Source organism: Grus americana, chromosome Z (genome assembly GCF_028858705.1).
Source record: "Grus americana isolate bGruAme1 chromosome Z, bGruAme1.mat, whole genome shotgun sequence".
Taxonomy (NCBI): Eukaryota; Metazoa; Chordata; class Aves; order Gruiformes; family Gruidae; genus Grus; species Grus americana.
In genome coordinates this window covers 1,920,124-1,935,578 of record NC_072891.1, presented here as the reverse complement: position 1 = coordinate 1,935,578, position 15,455 = coordinate 1,920,124, and the positions used below count along the sequence as shown (strand labels likewise).

At 48.2% G+C, this 15,455-nt stretch overlaps 1 protein-coding gene across 1 annotated transcript in view; it reads left to right on the top strand.

Moving 5' to 3' along the window:
* The window catches only part of DCC (DCC netrin 1 receptor), a 366,068-nt gene that overhangs the window by 207,176 nt on the left and 143,437 nt on the right, over positions 1-15,455 (top strand). The window contains exons 9-10 of the mRNA XM_054809591.1: positions 7,035-7,183; positions 8,047-8,185. Of these exons, the coding sequence (XP_054665566.1) occupies positions 7,035-7,183; positions 8,047-8,185 (288 nt within the window). The remainder of the gene's footprint in view (positions 1-7,034; positions 7,184-8,046; positions 8,186-15,455) is intronic.

Below are 15,455 nucleotides of genomic sequence, written 5' to 3'. Positions count from 1 at the left end.
GCATGGAACCAGATTTTAATGAAATATCGTTAAAGCTGTTAACTACAGAGAAAGAAGGGGGGGGGGGAATCAAAGGCGCAATCAAAGCATGCACTCTATTATCAATAACTGCAAGTGGCTTCATAAATGTTTTATGTTTGAAATGTTTTCAGTGCAGATCAGCAGAGAACCAGCTGTTTAAACGAAAAGTGAAATGTAATAACAAGAACATTTTAATCATTGCATCTCATTATAGAAAAGAATGAATCACTAGGAAAAATGTTTTTTAAAAAGCAGCTTTCATGATGGAGATAGCTTAGCCTGACACAGAGCTGGAGACCAAGGAAGCCTAACTCAGAATTAACAAGCATATTCCTTTAAAAAAAATCGAGTTGGGATAAGTGGTTTTGCTTTCCTTATGAAAGCATGGTGGTGGTACGTGCTCGGTGGTACGTGCTCTCTCCTGGGAAGGTTTAATGCAAAGATTTAATGCTGTCTTCTACCCGAAAGGATTCAGAGCATGAATGCCTTGAATGGCGCACTTGGTGCAGGACCATCATGGCCATTAGGTGGGAGGTTGGTTTGGACTGTAGGCAGCAAAAGTCAAGACCCCTGGGGCCAGAAGGAGAGAAAAAAGAAGTAGGACGGCGATCCTTTCACCTCGTATTTGGGCATTCAACGTCAAAGTGATGTTTAGGACTCCACTTTCTTGTCCAAAGGCTGCCGTGCAAACTTGTGCATCAGTACGCCTCAGAGCCCAAGGCTGGAGCCCATCCATAGCTCTGCAAGAAGGTTAGTGCCTTGTGGTAGGGCTCAAGGCAAACGTCTTGGGGTAACTGAACTCTTTACCTGCCAGAGCTGCGCTCACGGAGTTCAGCTCCTCTCCCTGGTCTCCAGTGGGGCTTCGGTAGGAACCAGATTCCCACCGGTGCAGGCAGGGTGGCCTGGGGTGCAGAAGGCAGAGCTTCAGAAACTTGTAAAGATGTCAGGGATGAGAGAGGTATTTAGCGTGTTTAGGCAGTTGCCAAGCAATTTTTGACGTAGTTGCCTACATTCCTATTTTAGGCACTTGTATTTTTCTTATCAACTATTATTATCAGAAGTTTAACTGAACAATAGCAAAGAGGAAATATCTGTGGAAGAACAGCGAAGGCTCATGAGAGTAGAAATTGTGTTCCTGCAGGTTTTGAGGAGCAGTTGAATAGATGGACATCTGGTTGTATGCAACTGAAGATGCGTGGGGTCAATACCAGAGTCTCTCAGGAAGGAAATGTTTTCAGTGGTGTACAGAGATGCCAGCCCTTTCTGCTCCTACAACAAATCAGACTTGCAGGGTTACTAGAGGTCTTAAAGCCCTCATACCCTACAAGAGGCCAGGTCTTCCCATCAACTACTGCCTACTTCAAGCTGCTGAGCTCCTCTTGGTCCACTGACCCCCATAATCAAGCTGCATTGACTCAACTTGTACTCTGGAGGTACGAATCTGAGTGTTGATTCTCCTGCCAGAGGCTCCCAGCTTGCCCAGTGTTTGTGGTACAGCCAGGACAGGACACGGATGTGCAGCATTCCTGCTCTGGAAGGAGAGAAAGAATGAGTTATGGATGATCTCTTGAGGCACTTCATCTATAGCCAACTGGATGTGACCTCTTTGGGTTTATATGGACTGCTGGCTGGAGGTTAGCTCCCAAAATAGCCCTTAGTCTGTAAGATTTGAGAACTGCTGGAAGATTTAAAAGCAAGACGTACCATTTATATAGAGGACAACCCTTATTGCTGGGGCCAGCTCAGATTAGAAACACAACAGTACAGCTCTGCAATGAGTATGTTAGGAATGCAGGTACTTATTTCATAGAATCATAGAATCTTAAGAAGGTTGGAAAAGAACTCTAAGACCATCAAGTCCAACCGTCAACCCAACACCACCATGCCTACTAAACCATGTCCCCAAGTGCCACGTCTACACGTTTTTTGAACACCTCCAGGGATGGGGACTCCACCATCTCTCTGGGCAGCCTGTTCCAATGCCTGACCACTCTTTTGGTGAAGACATTTTTCCTCATACCCAATCTAACCCTCCCCTGGCACAACTTGAGGCCATTTCCTCTTGTCCCATCACTTGTTCCTTGGGAGAAGAGACTGACCCCCACCTGCCTACACCCTCCTTTCAGGGAGCTGTAGAGAGCCATCAGGTCTCCCCTCAGCCTCCTCCAGGCTCAACACCCCCAGTTCCCTCAGCCGCTCCTCATCACACTTGTGCTCCAGACCCTTCCCCACTCCGTTGCCCTTCTCTGGACACGCTCCAGCACCTCAATGGCCGCCTTGGAGCGAGGGGCCCAAAACTGAACCCAGCACTCGAGGTGCGGCCTCACCAGTGCCAAGCACAGGGGGACATTAGCAATAACAGAAAGGCAGTTAATGCATATTTCTAAAATCAGCATTGGGAAAAAAAAAATAAAGTATTTGACCATTTCTGGCTTTGGGCCTGATTGCCTTTGCTGTTACTGAATACGAGTAATTCCACCAAATAACCCCAAAACTGGCAATTGTGAGAATGACATCCAAACTCTTTGCAAGCAGTCGTCAGAACTTGTGTTTATGAAAGAGTCTGAGGCGCTGAACCCATCTTTTATGGGAGTGGAAGGGCGTACTCAGGGGAAGAGTGGGGTTTGGAATATATTGAAGCATTTTGTGGAGCTCGTGGTAAAAGAAAACGCATCGGTCATCTGCCTGCCCTCTTTCCTTTCTCCTTTATTCTTAGAGAAAGGATGGCGTTAGTTGTAAAAGGCTGACTTTAGAAGAAATGTGATTTAATGTCTCGTTTTAATGGAATGTAAAGCAGTTCTAGGGCCTCTCTGCTATTTAGAAAAAGAAGAATTTAGGGAAAGATTTAAAACTTAATGCCAATTTTCACGAGATTATTATTTGACAGAAGGGATCAGGAGAGATTATTAAATGCTTTGTGTGTGCTGAAAATACAGAGACCTTAAGCACATTAGAGTGCCTGTCAGAAATATTGCAATAGAATGAAAAGGAAAGCTGGGCGAAAGAAATAAAGATATTGTAAATATATCTACACCGCATCTAAACCCAAAATTCCTTGTGATCAAACACTCTCTGTATTTTGTTGTTGCTCTGCCATCCGCGTTCCGCGGGAGAAGGACGGATCCAGGGAGCGCAAGGGTGAGACGCTGGCTCGGCTATTGCTGCTCACCGCGCACTTGTAGATTTACAAGAGCGAGCTGTTAGTGCGAAAATGCCTCGGGATGGGGACGTAACTTTGCGGAAAGCCTGTTCTAGGAACTGTAATTCTGGTATCTGCCAGTCGCACAATAGCTTGTGAGTTTGTTTTATGCCGCAGCACGCTCCCTGTTGAAAGTAAAAAGGTACTATTTGGTGTTGAAGATATGCAGAAATAACCTTCTGCTTGACCTTGGGTTGGGTTTGCGTAGCGAGGTTTTGGCAGCTGGGGGGGGGGGGGAACTACAGGGGTGGCTTCTGTGAGAAGTTGCTAGAAGCTCCCCCTGTGTCTGATAGAGCCAATGCCAGCCGGCTCCAAGATGGACCCGCCGCTGGCCAAGGCCAAGCCAATCAGCGCCTCTGGGATAACATATTTAAGAAGGAAAACAAAACAGTTGGAGAGAGCTTTTGCAGCCGGAGAGAGGAGTGAGAAGATGTAAGAAACTCTGCAGACACCCAGGTCAGTGCAGATGGAGGGGCAGGAGGTGCTCCAGGCGCTGGAGCAGAGATCCCCCTGCAGCCCGTGGTGAAGACCATGGTGAAGCAGGCTGTCCCCCTGCAGCCCATGGAGGAAGGGTGAGGGGGTGCAGAGATTCCACCTGCAGCCCGTGGAGGACCCCACGCCGGAGCAGGTGGAGGCACCCGAAGGAGGCTGTGACCCTGTGGGAAGCCCACGCTGGAACAAGCTCCTGGCCGGACCTGTGGACCCATGGAGAGAGGAGCCCACGCCAGGGCAGGTTTGCTGGCAGGACTTGTGACCCCGTGGGGGACCCACGCTGGAGCAGTTCGTGAAGGACTGTGTCCCGTGGGAGGGACTCCATGCTGGAGCAGGGGAACGATGAGAGGAGTCCTCCCCCTGAGGATGAAGAAGCGGCAGAAACACCGTGTGCTGAACTGACCGTAACCCCCATTCCCTGCCCCCCTGTGCCGCTGAGGGGGGAGGAGGTTGAAGCCGGGAGTGAAGTTGAGCCCGGGAAGATGGGAGGGGTGGGGCGAGGTGTTTTAAGAGTTGATTTTTATTTTCTCATTGCTCTACTCTGTTTTGTTTAGTACTAAATTAGATGAATTCCCTCTCTAAGTTCAGTCTGGTTTGCTCGTGACGATAATTAGTGAGTGAGCTCTCCCTGTCCTTATCTTGACCCAAGCTTTTTGTTAGACTTCTCCTCCCCGTCCCACTGGGGGAGGGGTGAGCGAGCAGCTCCGTGGCGCTCAGCTGCCGGCTGGGCCTAAACCACGACAACCTTTACATTTTTGTCACGATTACCATTCGGGGTTGTTTGTTTTTTTTCCTTCCAATTTTGCTTGAGTTCGAGATGAAGGCACGGATGAGCTATAGATAGTCTCATCTCCAAACATCGGTTCTCACTGGGGTTAGATCCAGGAGAGCCGTGCAGGGAGTGATGTTCTGGTACTGCTGGTAGTTATAAGAGTTTATGAAGCTTTTTTAGCTCTTTTGTTTTAATAAGTGCTTTAAGCCGACATCCAAAAGCATGGTGTAGTTGATGCGCGATAATTTGCAGGCAGGGTGAAATTGGAGCATTTTAAGATAGTCTGTATAACAAAAAGTATTGTTTCCTGAAAAATTACAACGGCTTATTTTGTGCTGTCATGCGAGGAGGAGTTGCGCGCTGCTTCACCCGCCAGCGTGATCTGGTGTCAAGGCAATCTACGTTTTGCATTTCAAACCACCTCTACTGAAGGCTAAACCTCTTGCAACCTTCTGTTTTCAGAACTAATCAAACCACACGATAGTTTCAAGGATGGGATATTTTAACACTTTTATTGTCGCTATTTGGTTTAGAAGATGAGCTTGCTCCATTCCTGCGATTTCTGTAACTGCTGGGCACCGTGCAAGCACAGGAGTATTATTCAAGAGCAAAACTGGGGCTGCATATTAATATTGGAGGGTATGTTATTCAATCCTAACTTTTAAGGGCAAATTAGGGTTTGCAGATGATGGAATAATGCAGGTTGGGTGATGGGAGGTCTCTGGTCCAGCCCCTGCTCAAAGCAGGGTCAACTCTGAGATCAGCCCGGTTGCCCAGAAGAGCTGCGTGATTTCTTCTGACCAAATCCATCGCGTTGCTCCATTTTACGAAGTTTCTGCGACTTTGCAGGAGCAATCTCATGCCGCTGCTAAATGGGTGGATACTGTCCTCCAGCCCAGCCTTCGTGGGCTCCCTCATGCACTAGAGTATGTCAAGGACTGCCCTTAATCCTTCACGTCAGCCATCATCCGTGATCCCTCAGACAGCTAAAATAGAGCAAGTAACGCATAAAGGAGTTTAAACAGATAGCATAAAGAGGTACAGGTGCATAATATATGCAAATAGTGTAAGTTCAGCAAGGCCAAGCGCAAGGTCCTGCACATGGGTCGGCACAATCGCAAGCACAGCTACAGGCTGGGCAGGGAATGGGTGGAGAGCAGCCCTGAGGAGAAGGACTTGGGGGTGTTGATTGATGAGAAGCTCAGCATGAGCCGGCAGTGTGTGCTCACAGCCCAGAAAGCCAACCGTGTCCTGGGCTGCATGTCCAGCAGCGTGACCAGCAGGTCGAGGGAGGGGATTCTGCCCCTCTGCTCCGCTCTGGTGAGACCCCCCTGCAGTGCTGCGTCCAGCTCGGGGGTCCCCAGGACAAGAAGGACATGGAGCTGTTGGAGCGAGTCCAGAGGAGGCCACGGAGATGATGCGAGGGCTGGAGCACCTCTGCTATGGAGACAGGCTGAGAGAGTTGGGGTGGTTCAGCCTGGAGAAGAGAAGGCTGCGGGGAGACCTTAGAGCCCCTTCCAGTCCCTGCAGGGGCTCCAGGAAAGCTGGAGAGGGGCTGGTGCCAAGGGCAGGGAGTGACAGGCCAAGGGGAATGGCCTGAAGCTGCAGGAGGGGAGATGGAGATGGGATGTGAGGCAGAAATCCTTCCCTGTGAGGGTGCTGAGGCCCTGGCCCAGGTTGCCCAGAGAAGCTGTGGCTGCCCCTGGCTCCCTGGCAGTGGTCAAGTCCAGGTTGGATGGGGCTTTGGGCAACCTGGGCTAGTGGAGGGGGTCCCTGCCCATGGCAGGGGGTGGGACTGGATGATCTTTGAGGTCCCTTCCCACCCAAAGCATTCTATGATTCTATAAGTAGAAGCTAGCAGAGGGGTTTTGAAGGCTAATTGCTTGCTGAAAGAAACCAAAGCCTGCTCTGGTGCACCAAATGAATTTATAGTTGAATAGCAACAAGCTGGTACATGCAGAGCTGGGACAGAAACACACAACTAAGCGACACCTCGTGTGAAAGCGACTTTAAGCTTGCAGTTAATCTGTTTGTGAGATGACTTTGGTTGTGTCGGGTGGTGTGATGGTGTTTGCCCGTGGGTTTTTTCTAATAGCTCCTCTAATGGCAGTCCTTTGCTCCAGCTGGTCTTGGATGATGGTCTCGGCGTGTGTCCAATCTCCTGTTGCCGTAGGGTAAATGAAAGCCCCTTTGTGCCATGAACAGGCTAATTTTAGGTAATCCGTGTGCGTCGGCGTGTTTTGGTGAAGCGTACCCACGCGAGGGTTGTTTTCTCGGGAGAGACGAGAAAGTGATTTCCCTGCTTTTTTTGTTGGATATCTTCACCTGGACCCATCGTGGATAGACTGCTTGTCTCAAGGGTATGAACTTATTGGTGCATCAGGTGTTTGTGCTAATTATTTCCTGGAAATGGAACAACCTTTCTCAACGTTTCGCATATTCATGGTGGTAAACTGTCACCAGAGTCTTTCCGCAGGGTATTTTCCACGGGTTTGTCATCCCATCGATACGGGACCAGGGTTTTCACGCTCTCCTTTCCTTCCTGCGCAGTGCAAGTTCCCGGGCCGGTGGAAAACCTGCGGGCTGTGTCTACCTCACCTACCTCGATTCTCGTCTCCTGGGATCCCCCTGCCTATGCAAACGGCCCCGTTCAGGGCTACCGGCTCTTCTGTACGGAGACGGCGACTGGAAGAGAGCAGGTGAGCGATGACCGGAGCAAAGGGGATATTTGGTGTAGGCATCTGCAGCCCTTTGGAGCGCTGCAAAGGCTCAAAGTGAGAGGTTTTAAGGATTAATCCTCCGGGTTAGGTAAATGTTGCGCAGACCGGTGACAGAAGAGCAAATCAAGTAAAATAAATTAGATATTAAGCATGCCTCAGCTTTACGCTGAAACGTCAGAATAACGGCAAAGAGCATTTAAAGACCCTTTAGCCTCCCCTTTTGCATTGTGCAAAAGCGTCAACACGTTAATAGCAGTTGGTACGTGTGATCTTTGTAGAATATTTATTTTTAGTTGCTTCTTACAACTCAAGTAGGAGGGTAAAATAAGCCAAACCCCGGCTAGAAATGATGCATTTTCTCTCCAGACTAACAGATACCCGTAATAAAAATTGGTGTTGATGCCGTGCACTTAATCGTGCCCCTAACTCTGCCACGAGCACACGCTTTTGAGTGGCAAGCAAGCAACCTCGCTTTCTGCAGGCTGTAAACTGCTCAAATTCTTCCCGCTGGCCATTCAATACCCAATATTTGATAGGAGCGCAGCAGTAGCAGCGGAGACGAGCTCTGTGGGTAGAGTATGGCCTGAATTAGGTTTTTAGCAAAGAATAGAGCAGGGAAGAAAGCAGAGACATCTTTTTTTTTTTTTTTTTTTTTTCCCCCTTCTTTCTGACCGAGCTGTAACAAGCCGCTCTGTTACAAATTGCCTTTTATATCGACTTAAATGAGGATTTAGCTCCACTTCTCAAAGAGTGAAAAGCTCGCCTCTAATCCGCTCATCCCTCGGCACGGCCGTGGCGCTGGCTGTCACGTTTCCCCTTGGTTTATCGTCTCTGTGTGCTAGAACGTGGAGGTGGACGGGCTTTCCTACCGGCTGGAGGGGCTGAAGAAGTTCACCGAGTACACCCTGCGCTTCCTCGCCTACAATCGCTACGGCCCCGGTGTCTCCACTGAGGATGTGACGGTCACAACGCTTTCGGACGGTGAGTGGGAACGGGGAGGGGCCCTGGGGTGAGCAGGTCGCGTCTATCGGTTGCAATCGTCAGGCTTTTTCTTCTGCCACTGTATATTTTGGGAGGGGCAGCGATGAAGCGAGGAGGTTATTGACTGCACAGGACAGAAGGTGGAGGTTCAGTACCTGCCGTGGTGGTTCGTCTCCAAGGATAATTGGTTCTGTTTGTTAATTCCTATGTCTAGTGATAAGGAAAGTCTACTTCTCTGGTCATTTTCTTTTTAACTTAGGCACAGGTATATCCTTTCAGCTTTTCATCAGACGCTATTTTATTACAGCTGCATTTGGAGAGCCAACTGCCTGGTTTTTTTTTCTCGTGCTTTAAACACAGGGGTGGCAAATGTGCCAGGGCTTCAATCTCCGCTCGTCACACCGGCTGCACCAGCATCCTTCCCTGAGCTCGTGCCATGCTCCTGTGGCTCGCAGGCTCCGGGAGATAAATTGAATTTTATTTTGCATTCAGAAGCACTTAGTTGTGTCTGGTATCGCAAAACTTACGCACGCCTGACTCCTCTTGAAGTCACTGAGCCTGATCCCCGCACCTGGCTAAAACAGGAATAACTTCATTGGAGTCATTTGGGCTACAAAAGTGTAAAAACCATCAAAAAAACGAAGGGAAAATCCTTTCAGCGGGGTTGGTGAGAGTTCATAAAGCAGAAGTTAGACCAGAGGCAGGCTGCAGAGGCTTCAGGGATGTGCCAGCTCCTGACTGAGCCCCACAGCCAGAGGAGCTTTTTCCGTACCAACATTTTGTTTAAAGATGCCATAAGAGGTGTCAGCTCAGTTTTTAAAATAAGATTTATAAACAGTTAATTTTCCTTCTGATAAAAATTGGGACAACTTCTTTTTCCTTCATGTTAGTAAAGCAAGCTATGGAAGTTCAGGTGGCCCTGACCTGGGTTTCATTCACCAATTTAAGGTCATTTTCATGGCAAAAAAAAAAGTTTAATTTCACACGAGAGTATAAACTCATGGAGTAGGCAAGAAATATGTTGCCGTTGGTTTCAGTTTGCTGGGCTTTTCTCTCCTCAGAAGCGTAGCAGATGACCTGTGCTAATGAGCACATTCAGAAACAGCGCCCAGCGCGTCGGGTAGAGGTAGCTCAGTCGCATTAAAACGTCACTGTTGTTTCCTTTCCATGCTGTAGATTGCTGCCAGAGTAAAAAAAAAAAATGAATTGAGGACCAAGGCGAATGAAATTTATCCCTTTATATTTACAAATATTTACCTCATTTTTGTAGAATCCCAGACTGGTTTGGGTGGGAAGGGACCTCAAAGCCCATCCAGTCCCACCCCCTGCCATGGGCAGGGACCCCCTCCACTAGCCCAGCTTGCCCAAAGCCCCATCCAGCCTGGCCTTGACCACTGCCAGGGAGCCAGGGGCAGCCACAGCTTCTCTGGGCACCCTGTGCCAGGGCCTCAGCACCCTCACAGGGAAGGATTTCTGCCTCACATCCCATCTCCATCTCCCCTCCTGCAGCTTCAGGCCATTCCCCTTGGCCTGTCACTACAATTTTATTACAGACTTGATAACTCTCCCTTGTTATCGTACGCGAAACAGCTGAAAAGTTCTGCGATGTTAAGAATGGCGATTTTCTGTCTGTCTGCTAACCCGGTTCCTTCTGAATGCTACACCTGATCAACTAAAAATATCAATTTCTGGACAGCTTTAGTAGAAGCTGTATAGATCCTGGAGCAAATCAGCAGGAGAGAGGTATATTACATTTGTTTAATGTACGTACAGCATAGAGCACTTCTGTGGGTGTCCCTGGGTCACGCGTGGGTTGGCGACATCCCCTCCGGAAGCGATGCTCCTGTCTGACCTCCGCCCGCTCCCGGTGGAGTTGCTGCCACCTTGAATTCCCCTGTAGTCTGCAGGTCCCCCGAGGTCTCCTTGACCTCTGGAGGAGCAGCGATGGAGAAAGCATGGTCTGAAAGGGTGGGGGGGCTTCGGCCAGGCGGCGAGGGTCAGGAAGAGCAGCGCTTTCATTTTAAAAAGGCTGAGCCAGTCTGCCCTAAGTCGAATTCGGAAATAAAGAGGCACCTCGATGAAGAGCACTGGAGGAGACTTGTTGGGAGCCACTGAAACAGACCCCGTGAAGAACAACACGGAGGGGGCCGGGGGTGTGGGGAGCCCTGAGCGAGGGAGCTGCTGAACCCCAACGCTGATTTAATCTGCGTTATTCCAGGCTGGATCTTCAGTGGGATTCATCGGCGAGACCCCTCAGCTCGGTTGGCACTGTTATTGTACGTTTGACACCTCTGCAATATTTTTTTCAAGTGCTACTTATGTCTACCCAGCAAATTCAGTTTTCCCTTGTAATACAGGCTGGATCTTGGCAGAATAAATTACTTCACACTTATAATTATAAAAACAAAAGGAAAACAAGCGAAAATGAATATTTTGCATAATGTATGTAGATTTAATTCACACTGTGAAGTGTAGAACTGGGGCCCTGTACTCCACTTTGGTTTTAAATGTCACCATAAGTAAGAAAGGGAAAGATTGTTATTCATGAGTCTGAAAATTATCCTCTGCAAGCGTTTCAAAACGCTTCACCTGTCTACGAAAAAAAATCATTGCTAACGCGAAGGTTTGCATGAGACTATTCCAGAAAACAGGAGTGTGCTTAGGTGTCCTTGGTTCAGCAATCTGGAAAAAGATGATTGTTATTTTTCTCTTTATTTCGGGGAATCCCAGACTGGTTTGGGTTGGAAGGGACCTCACAGCTAATCTAGATCCACCCCCCCTGCCATGGGCAGGGACCCCCTCCACTAGCCCAGGTTGCCCAAAGCCCCATCCAACCTGGCCTTGGCCACTGCCAGGGAGCCAGGGGCAGCCACAGCTTCTCTGGGCACCCTGTGCCAGGGCCTCAGCACCCTCACAGGGAAGGATTTCTGCCTCACATCCCATCTCCATCTCCCCTCCTGCAGCTTCAGGCCATTTAAGCAGAAGTCTGTTCTGCAAAGTGGTCGGTTGGCTGCAGCCTTCCCAAACTTCCTCTAGTTTTTGGAGCAGATGTCAAAGAGAAAGTCCCTTTAGAAGATCTTCTCATCCTCCTTATTTTGGGTCTACCTGAAACCGCTTTGGTCTCTGGCACGAAGAACATCAACCGAAAGGCCAAGCCAGGGTGAAGGTGATGTCGGTTCTAGCTGTCTGAAGAAGGAAAGGAGGGAAAGGAGAGGACTTCTGCAGCACTTTCTGCAATTTCTTCTTTTATGTTACCACGCAGAGACCTTTCCCAGGGTCAAGGTCCCTTCTGCTAGAGGATGCGCTAATAAAACGGCGAGAAATAACTCCTGTGCGGGCAAGCTAACAGCTTACGTAGAGGAGAGACAAAGACACTTAATCTGTCCTGTTATATAGGCGAGAGATAAAGGAAGGGGAAAACCTGTAGTTGTCCATATACACAGCTGGTTTGGGGGCAGGTTTTGTTCCTACACCTCCTGCCACCACCCTTCCTGCAGAGATGAGCAGCTCCCTAGGCTGCCCTGCTATTTTTATTTATTTATTTATTTATTTATTTTGGATTGCAACCCATCCTCCAGCTTAAATTGAGATTTAGCTGCCTCGTCAGACAGGGACCGCCGTTGTCCACCTTTCCCAACTCCTGCCCGGTGCTTTTGAGGAGCACCTTGCTTGTCATGGTCGGCTCCCTTTGGTCTTTTCTACATGCCCTCGTCACGTCTCGATCCGTGCAGTCTCTGGGAGTTGATTTTCTCATTGGTAGCCAAACCTGGAGGGCAGCCCCCAGACAAGGAGCTCTCGAAGGGCAGCGATTCCCGCGCTGCTTTTCCGAAAGCCGGTTTGAAACAGAAGTAATTGTCAAAGATGGGAGAAAAGTCTTGAAGATTGGCCTGCCTTTCCTTTCCTCTTGTAAAAATGACGGGATCATTTTTAAGTCTGCCTTCCTCTTGAGAAGCATGAGTGCTTGGGCAGGTTAAGTTTTTCCGTGCCAATCCTTTGTTGTATAGCGTACCACAGGGTACGTAGTTGCACAAAAAAAAAATACAAGCCTGTACTGTTCTTTCAGGTCTACAGGGAGAAATTTTCCGTGGAGCTCTGGGAGGTAATGTCTAGTCGGAGAAATGCCCCCCTCCCCGATCCAAGGGGTTTAGCTGCGGCATCTCCAGCTGCGGGAGCTACAGAGCCCAGACAGCATTCATCGGATGAAGGAACGTACTGTATCTTTAATGCTTAATTTTCAGTTTAAAATACAGCTCAGATAATATTTGGCCAAGCTGTGTGCCATTTCAGAAATGCTTTGAGCTATCATGCTCATGAATTTATCAAAATGCATTTAATCCCAGCAATTGGCAGACAGTCTTATTTCATGCTTCCTGAGTACTTGATTTAAATATAATTTATATCCATAATTATAATATGAATGCTTTTTTTTTTTTTTTTTTGGAGTAAAAAAATTGAAGATCAAAGTTCAGATTGACACAGGAGACAGTCTAGGAAGTTTTTCAGATGGTGGTCCTGTGTTTCCCCGAGAGCTGAGGGCAGGAGGAAGGGCTGCGAGGGCGTTTACGGGAGCGTGAGCAAAGCCCGTCGCTCGGAGCCGCAGGCGTGGATTTACCGGAGGTGAACGATGTCGTGGCTGTGACCCTGCCGGGGACCGAGTCTCTTGCTACATCCTGGTAGCCCAACTTCTTGGAATAGTGAATTCCCCTAAAATTACCCAATCCATCTTTAGTTGCTTGGATGAAGTACTGGGCCATTTCCCTCGTCTTCCTCTTCCCCCTGCAAGAATTACGCAGGAGTTTCTTGATGCAAAACGATTTTTTTGGTGCGTGTGTCAGCCCTGAAACCTTTTGGGGGAAATACTCCGAGGGCTGAGCTGGCTTGCTCAGCCGTCTCATTCCTTCTGGACCTTTCTGCTTGACAGCTAAGGAACACCGAACAAACAGCAAAACCACAAAGGACGTGGATTCATCTGATGGGCAACTGCAAATATATATTTATTTTTTAAAAAATTTCAACAGATAGAAAAGAAAAATCTGAGTACGTTGCCGTCTGAACCTTCTTCCCATCAGTGAGGCTCCAGCAAGGCTCCCGTGGTATTTTTGAGGCTTCTTCCACCGCCGAGTCGCCCCGTGCCGAGACAAAGGGGCTGAGTTATCCCCGGATGCGTCTGTCTCCGTTGCTTATTGCATAGCTAATGCTAGGTAAAATGAGTTCTGCTTTAATTTCTAATGGTATAATTAAGCTGTGAATAAGAAACAAACCCCAAATTTTACCAGGTGCATCCAATTTCTTTATTTGATCAAGATACAAACGCGGAGGAACTAATTGTAATCTCACGGGTGCTGGGTTTGCCAGGGGAGCTCTCTGATTGTTTTGCAACCCGAGATATTAAATCTGGGTCTCTGCTGATGCAAAACGTCTCCTCAGCTGAAGAGCGAGCAAGGAATAAAGACACTCGGTATTGCTGCAGAAGAGATTGAGTTCGATGCCGGGTCAGATCTGGATGTATTTCTCGTTTTGATTGAAGATCTGAAAGAAAAGGAGAGCATCAGTTGTGCAACAAAATGGGGAAATACGAAAAGCATTCACCAAAGAGAAATAATCAAAATAATAGAAAGACAAACAAATAGTTGGAAAAAAAAAAAAAAGGAAAATGAAGAGAAGTTTGCCTGGTAGGGGAATAATATGTAGTAGCAAGGAGTAGAGAGGGGAGAGGAGAGGAATGACGACTGAGGACGCGGGGCTCTGGGCAGTTCTGCCTTGCTCGCGAACAAGGGCGAATATTCTCCAGCGAGAGCAGGCTTTTCTGGGAGATACCGGTGATCGCCAGCTCCGGCTCATTCGGAAACATCCAAAAATATCTCACTTGTCTTTTTCCTTGCAGTACCTAGTACATCACAGAGACGGTTTTCTCTCTGATATTTTGCAGAATGAGGGGAATGTGAGCGGTGACATCTCCTCGCTATTAAGGGAGATGAAATGTTTCGCGTCCTGTTTGCCGCTGCCGGTAGCGTTGCAGCAGCAATGCCTTAAATCAGCTTTGCATTGTCGTGGGCAGTATGGAAACAAATAAAGAATAGTCCCTGAGCTAGAAAAAAACAATTAATTTCTAAAGCTGCTCATCTGGGGGTGGGAAGAGACTGAAGGGTGAAAGGCTTTGTGTGGGGCAGAGCGGAGAGCGGGGCTCGGGTACCGCAGCCAGGGATGCTCCTGTCCCCCAGCCTCTGACGGAGCGGCAGGACATCAAGTTAGTTTTGTACGTTCCTCGATCACGCATCTTCGAACTAGGACAGCGAAACAGTGCAGAGACTCGGCTCCGTTCCCGGGAACTCCCGACTGACTCAGGTTATTGCTTACCCTGGATCTTTTCCGACAGCGAATCTCTGTGACTTGGGATCTGCAGACTCAGGAGAAGTTTCTGTATTCCTTGTCACTCGCTTTGCTGTACCTCTGCCTCCAAACAATCTGAGTTTTCAGATTATTTTGGTTCAAATTCAATTGTTTTTTAGGGTTTTTTTTCCCCTTTTTATGATCCACAGAGCCTTCACGAAGGACAACGATATTAACGGGGGACGTTGCTGCCAGTGGGACCCTCCTGTTTATCTGTTGTTACTTTTGCTCTTTTCTAGCCTGTATTTAAAATACTATTTTCTTAGTAGCACTGACAAATGACTTCGCTCCAATTGACTTCACTCTTTAAATAGCACCGTGAGGATGCTACAAAGTGCTGCACTTTGGGGATTTGTTTACTGAGCGTAGACGTGACCAGACGGAGTCCACCGGAGGAACTGTCTGACCAGCACTGCTTAAAATAATCTGGGGAAAGTGTCGTTTAGACGACTCGCCGTGATCCTTTCATTTACTGACTGCACAGGGTGTTGCTTATCCCGTTAGTGCCTGTTATGTTCTTTAGAGATTCGTAGATGTTGAAGTCAGAGGTGACTCCTCGCTGTAGATGCGGCCTGCCTCTTCCAGAGCGTTGGCTATATCTAGAGATAACGCATAGAGACATACAGACGACATTGTGTCGGTTCTGGTGAAGGTTTTGGCCAGAATAAGTGATTTACAGAAGTATTTATGTATATATTTTGCTTGGTGATGTCTGTCCCACTCTCATAGACAGCAATTTTCAGTGAAGACCGAAGAGGGTGAGAAGAAAGGTGTGCTTGATTTCTAGCGTAGATGGATTTCAGCTCGTAGCTCTTTGCCTCTTAAATTATTCTCTACAGCCACAAGTCGTTTCCCCATTCAGATAACCATAGCTAATAGT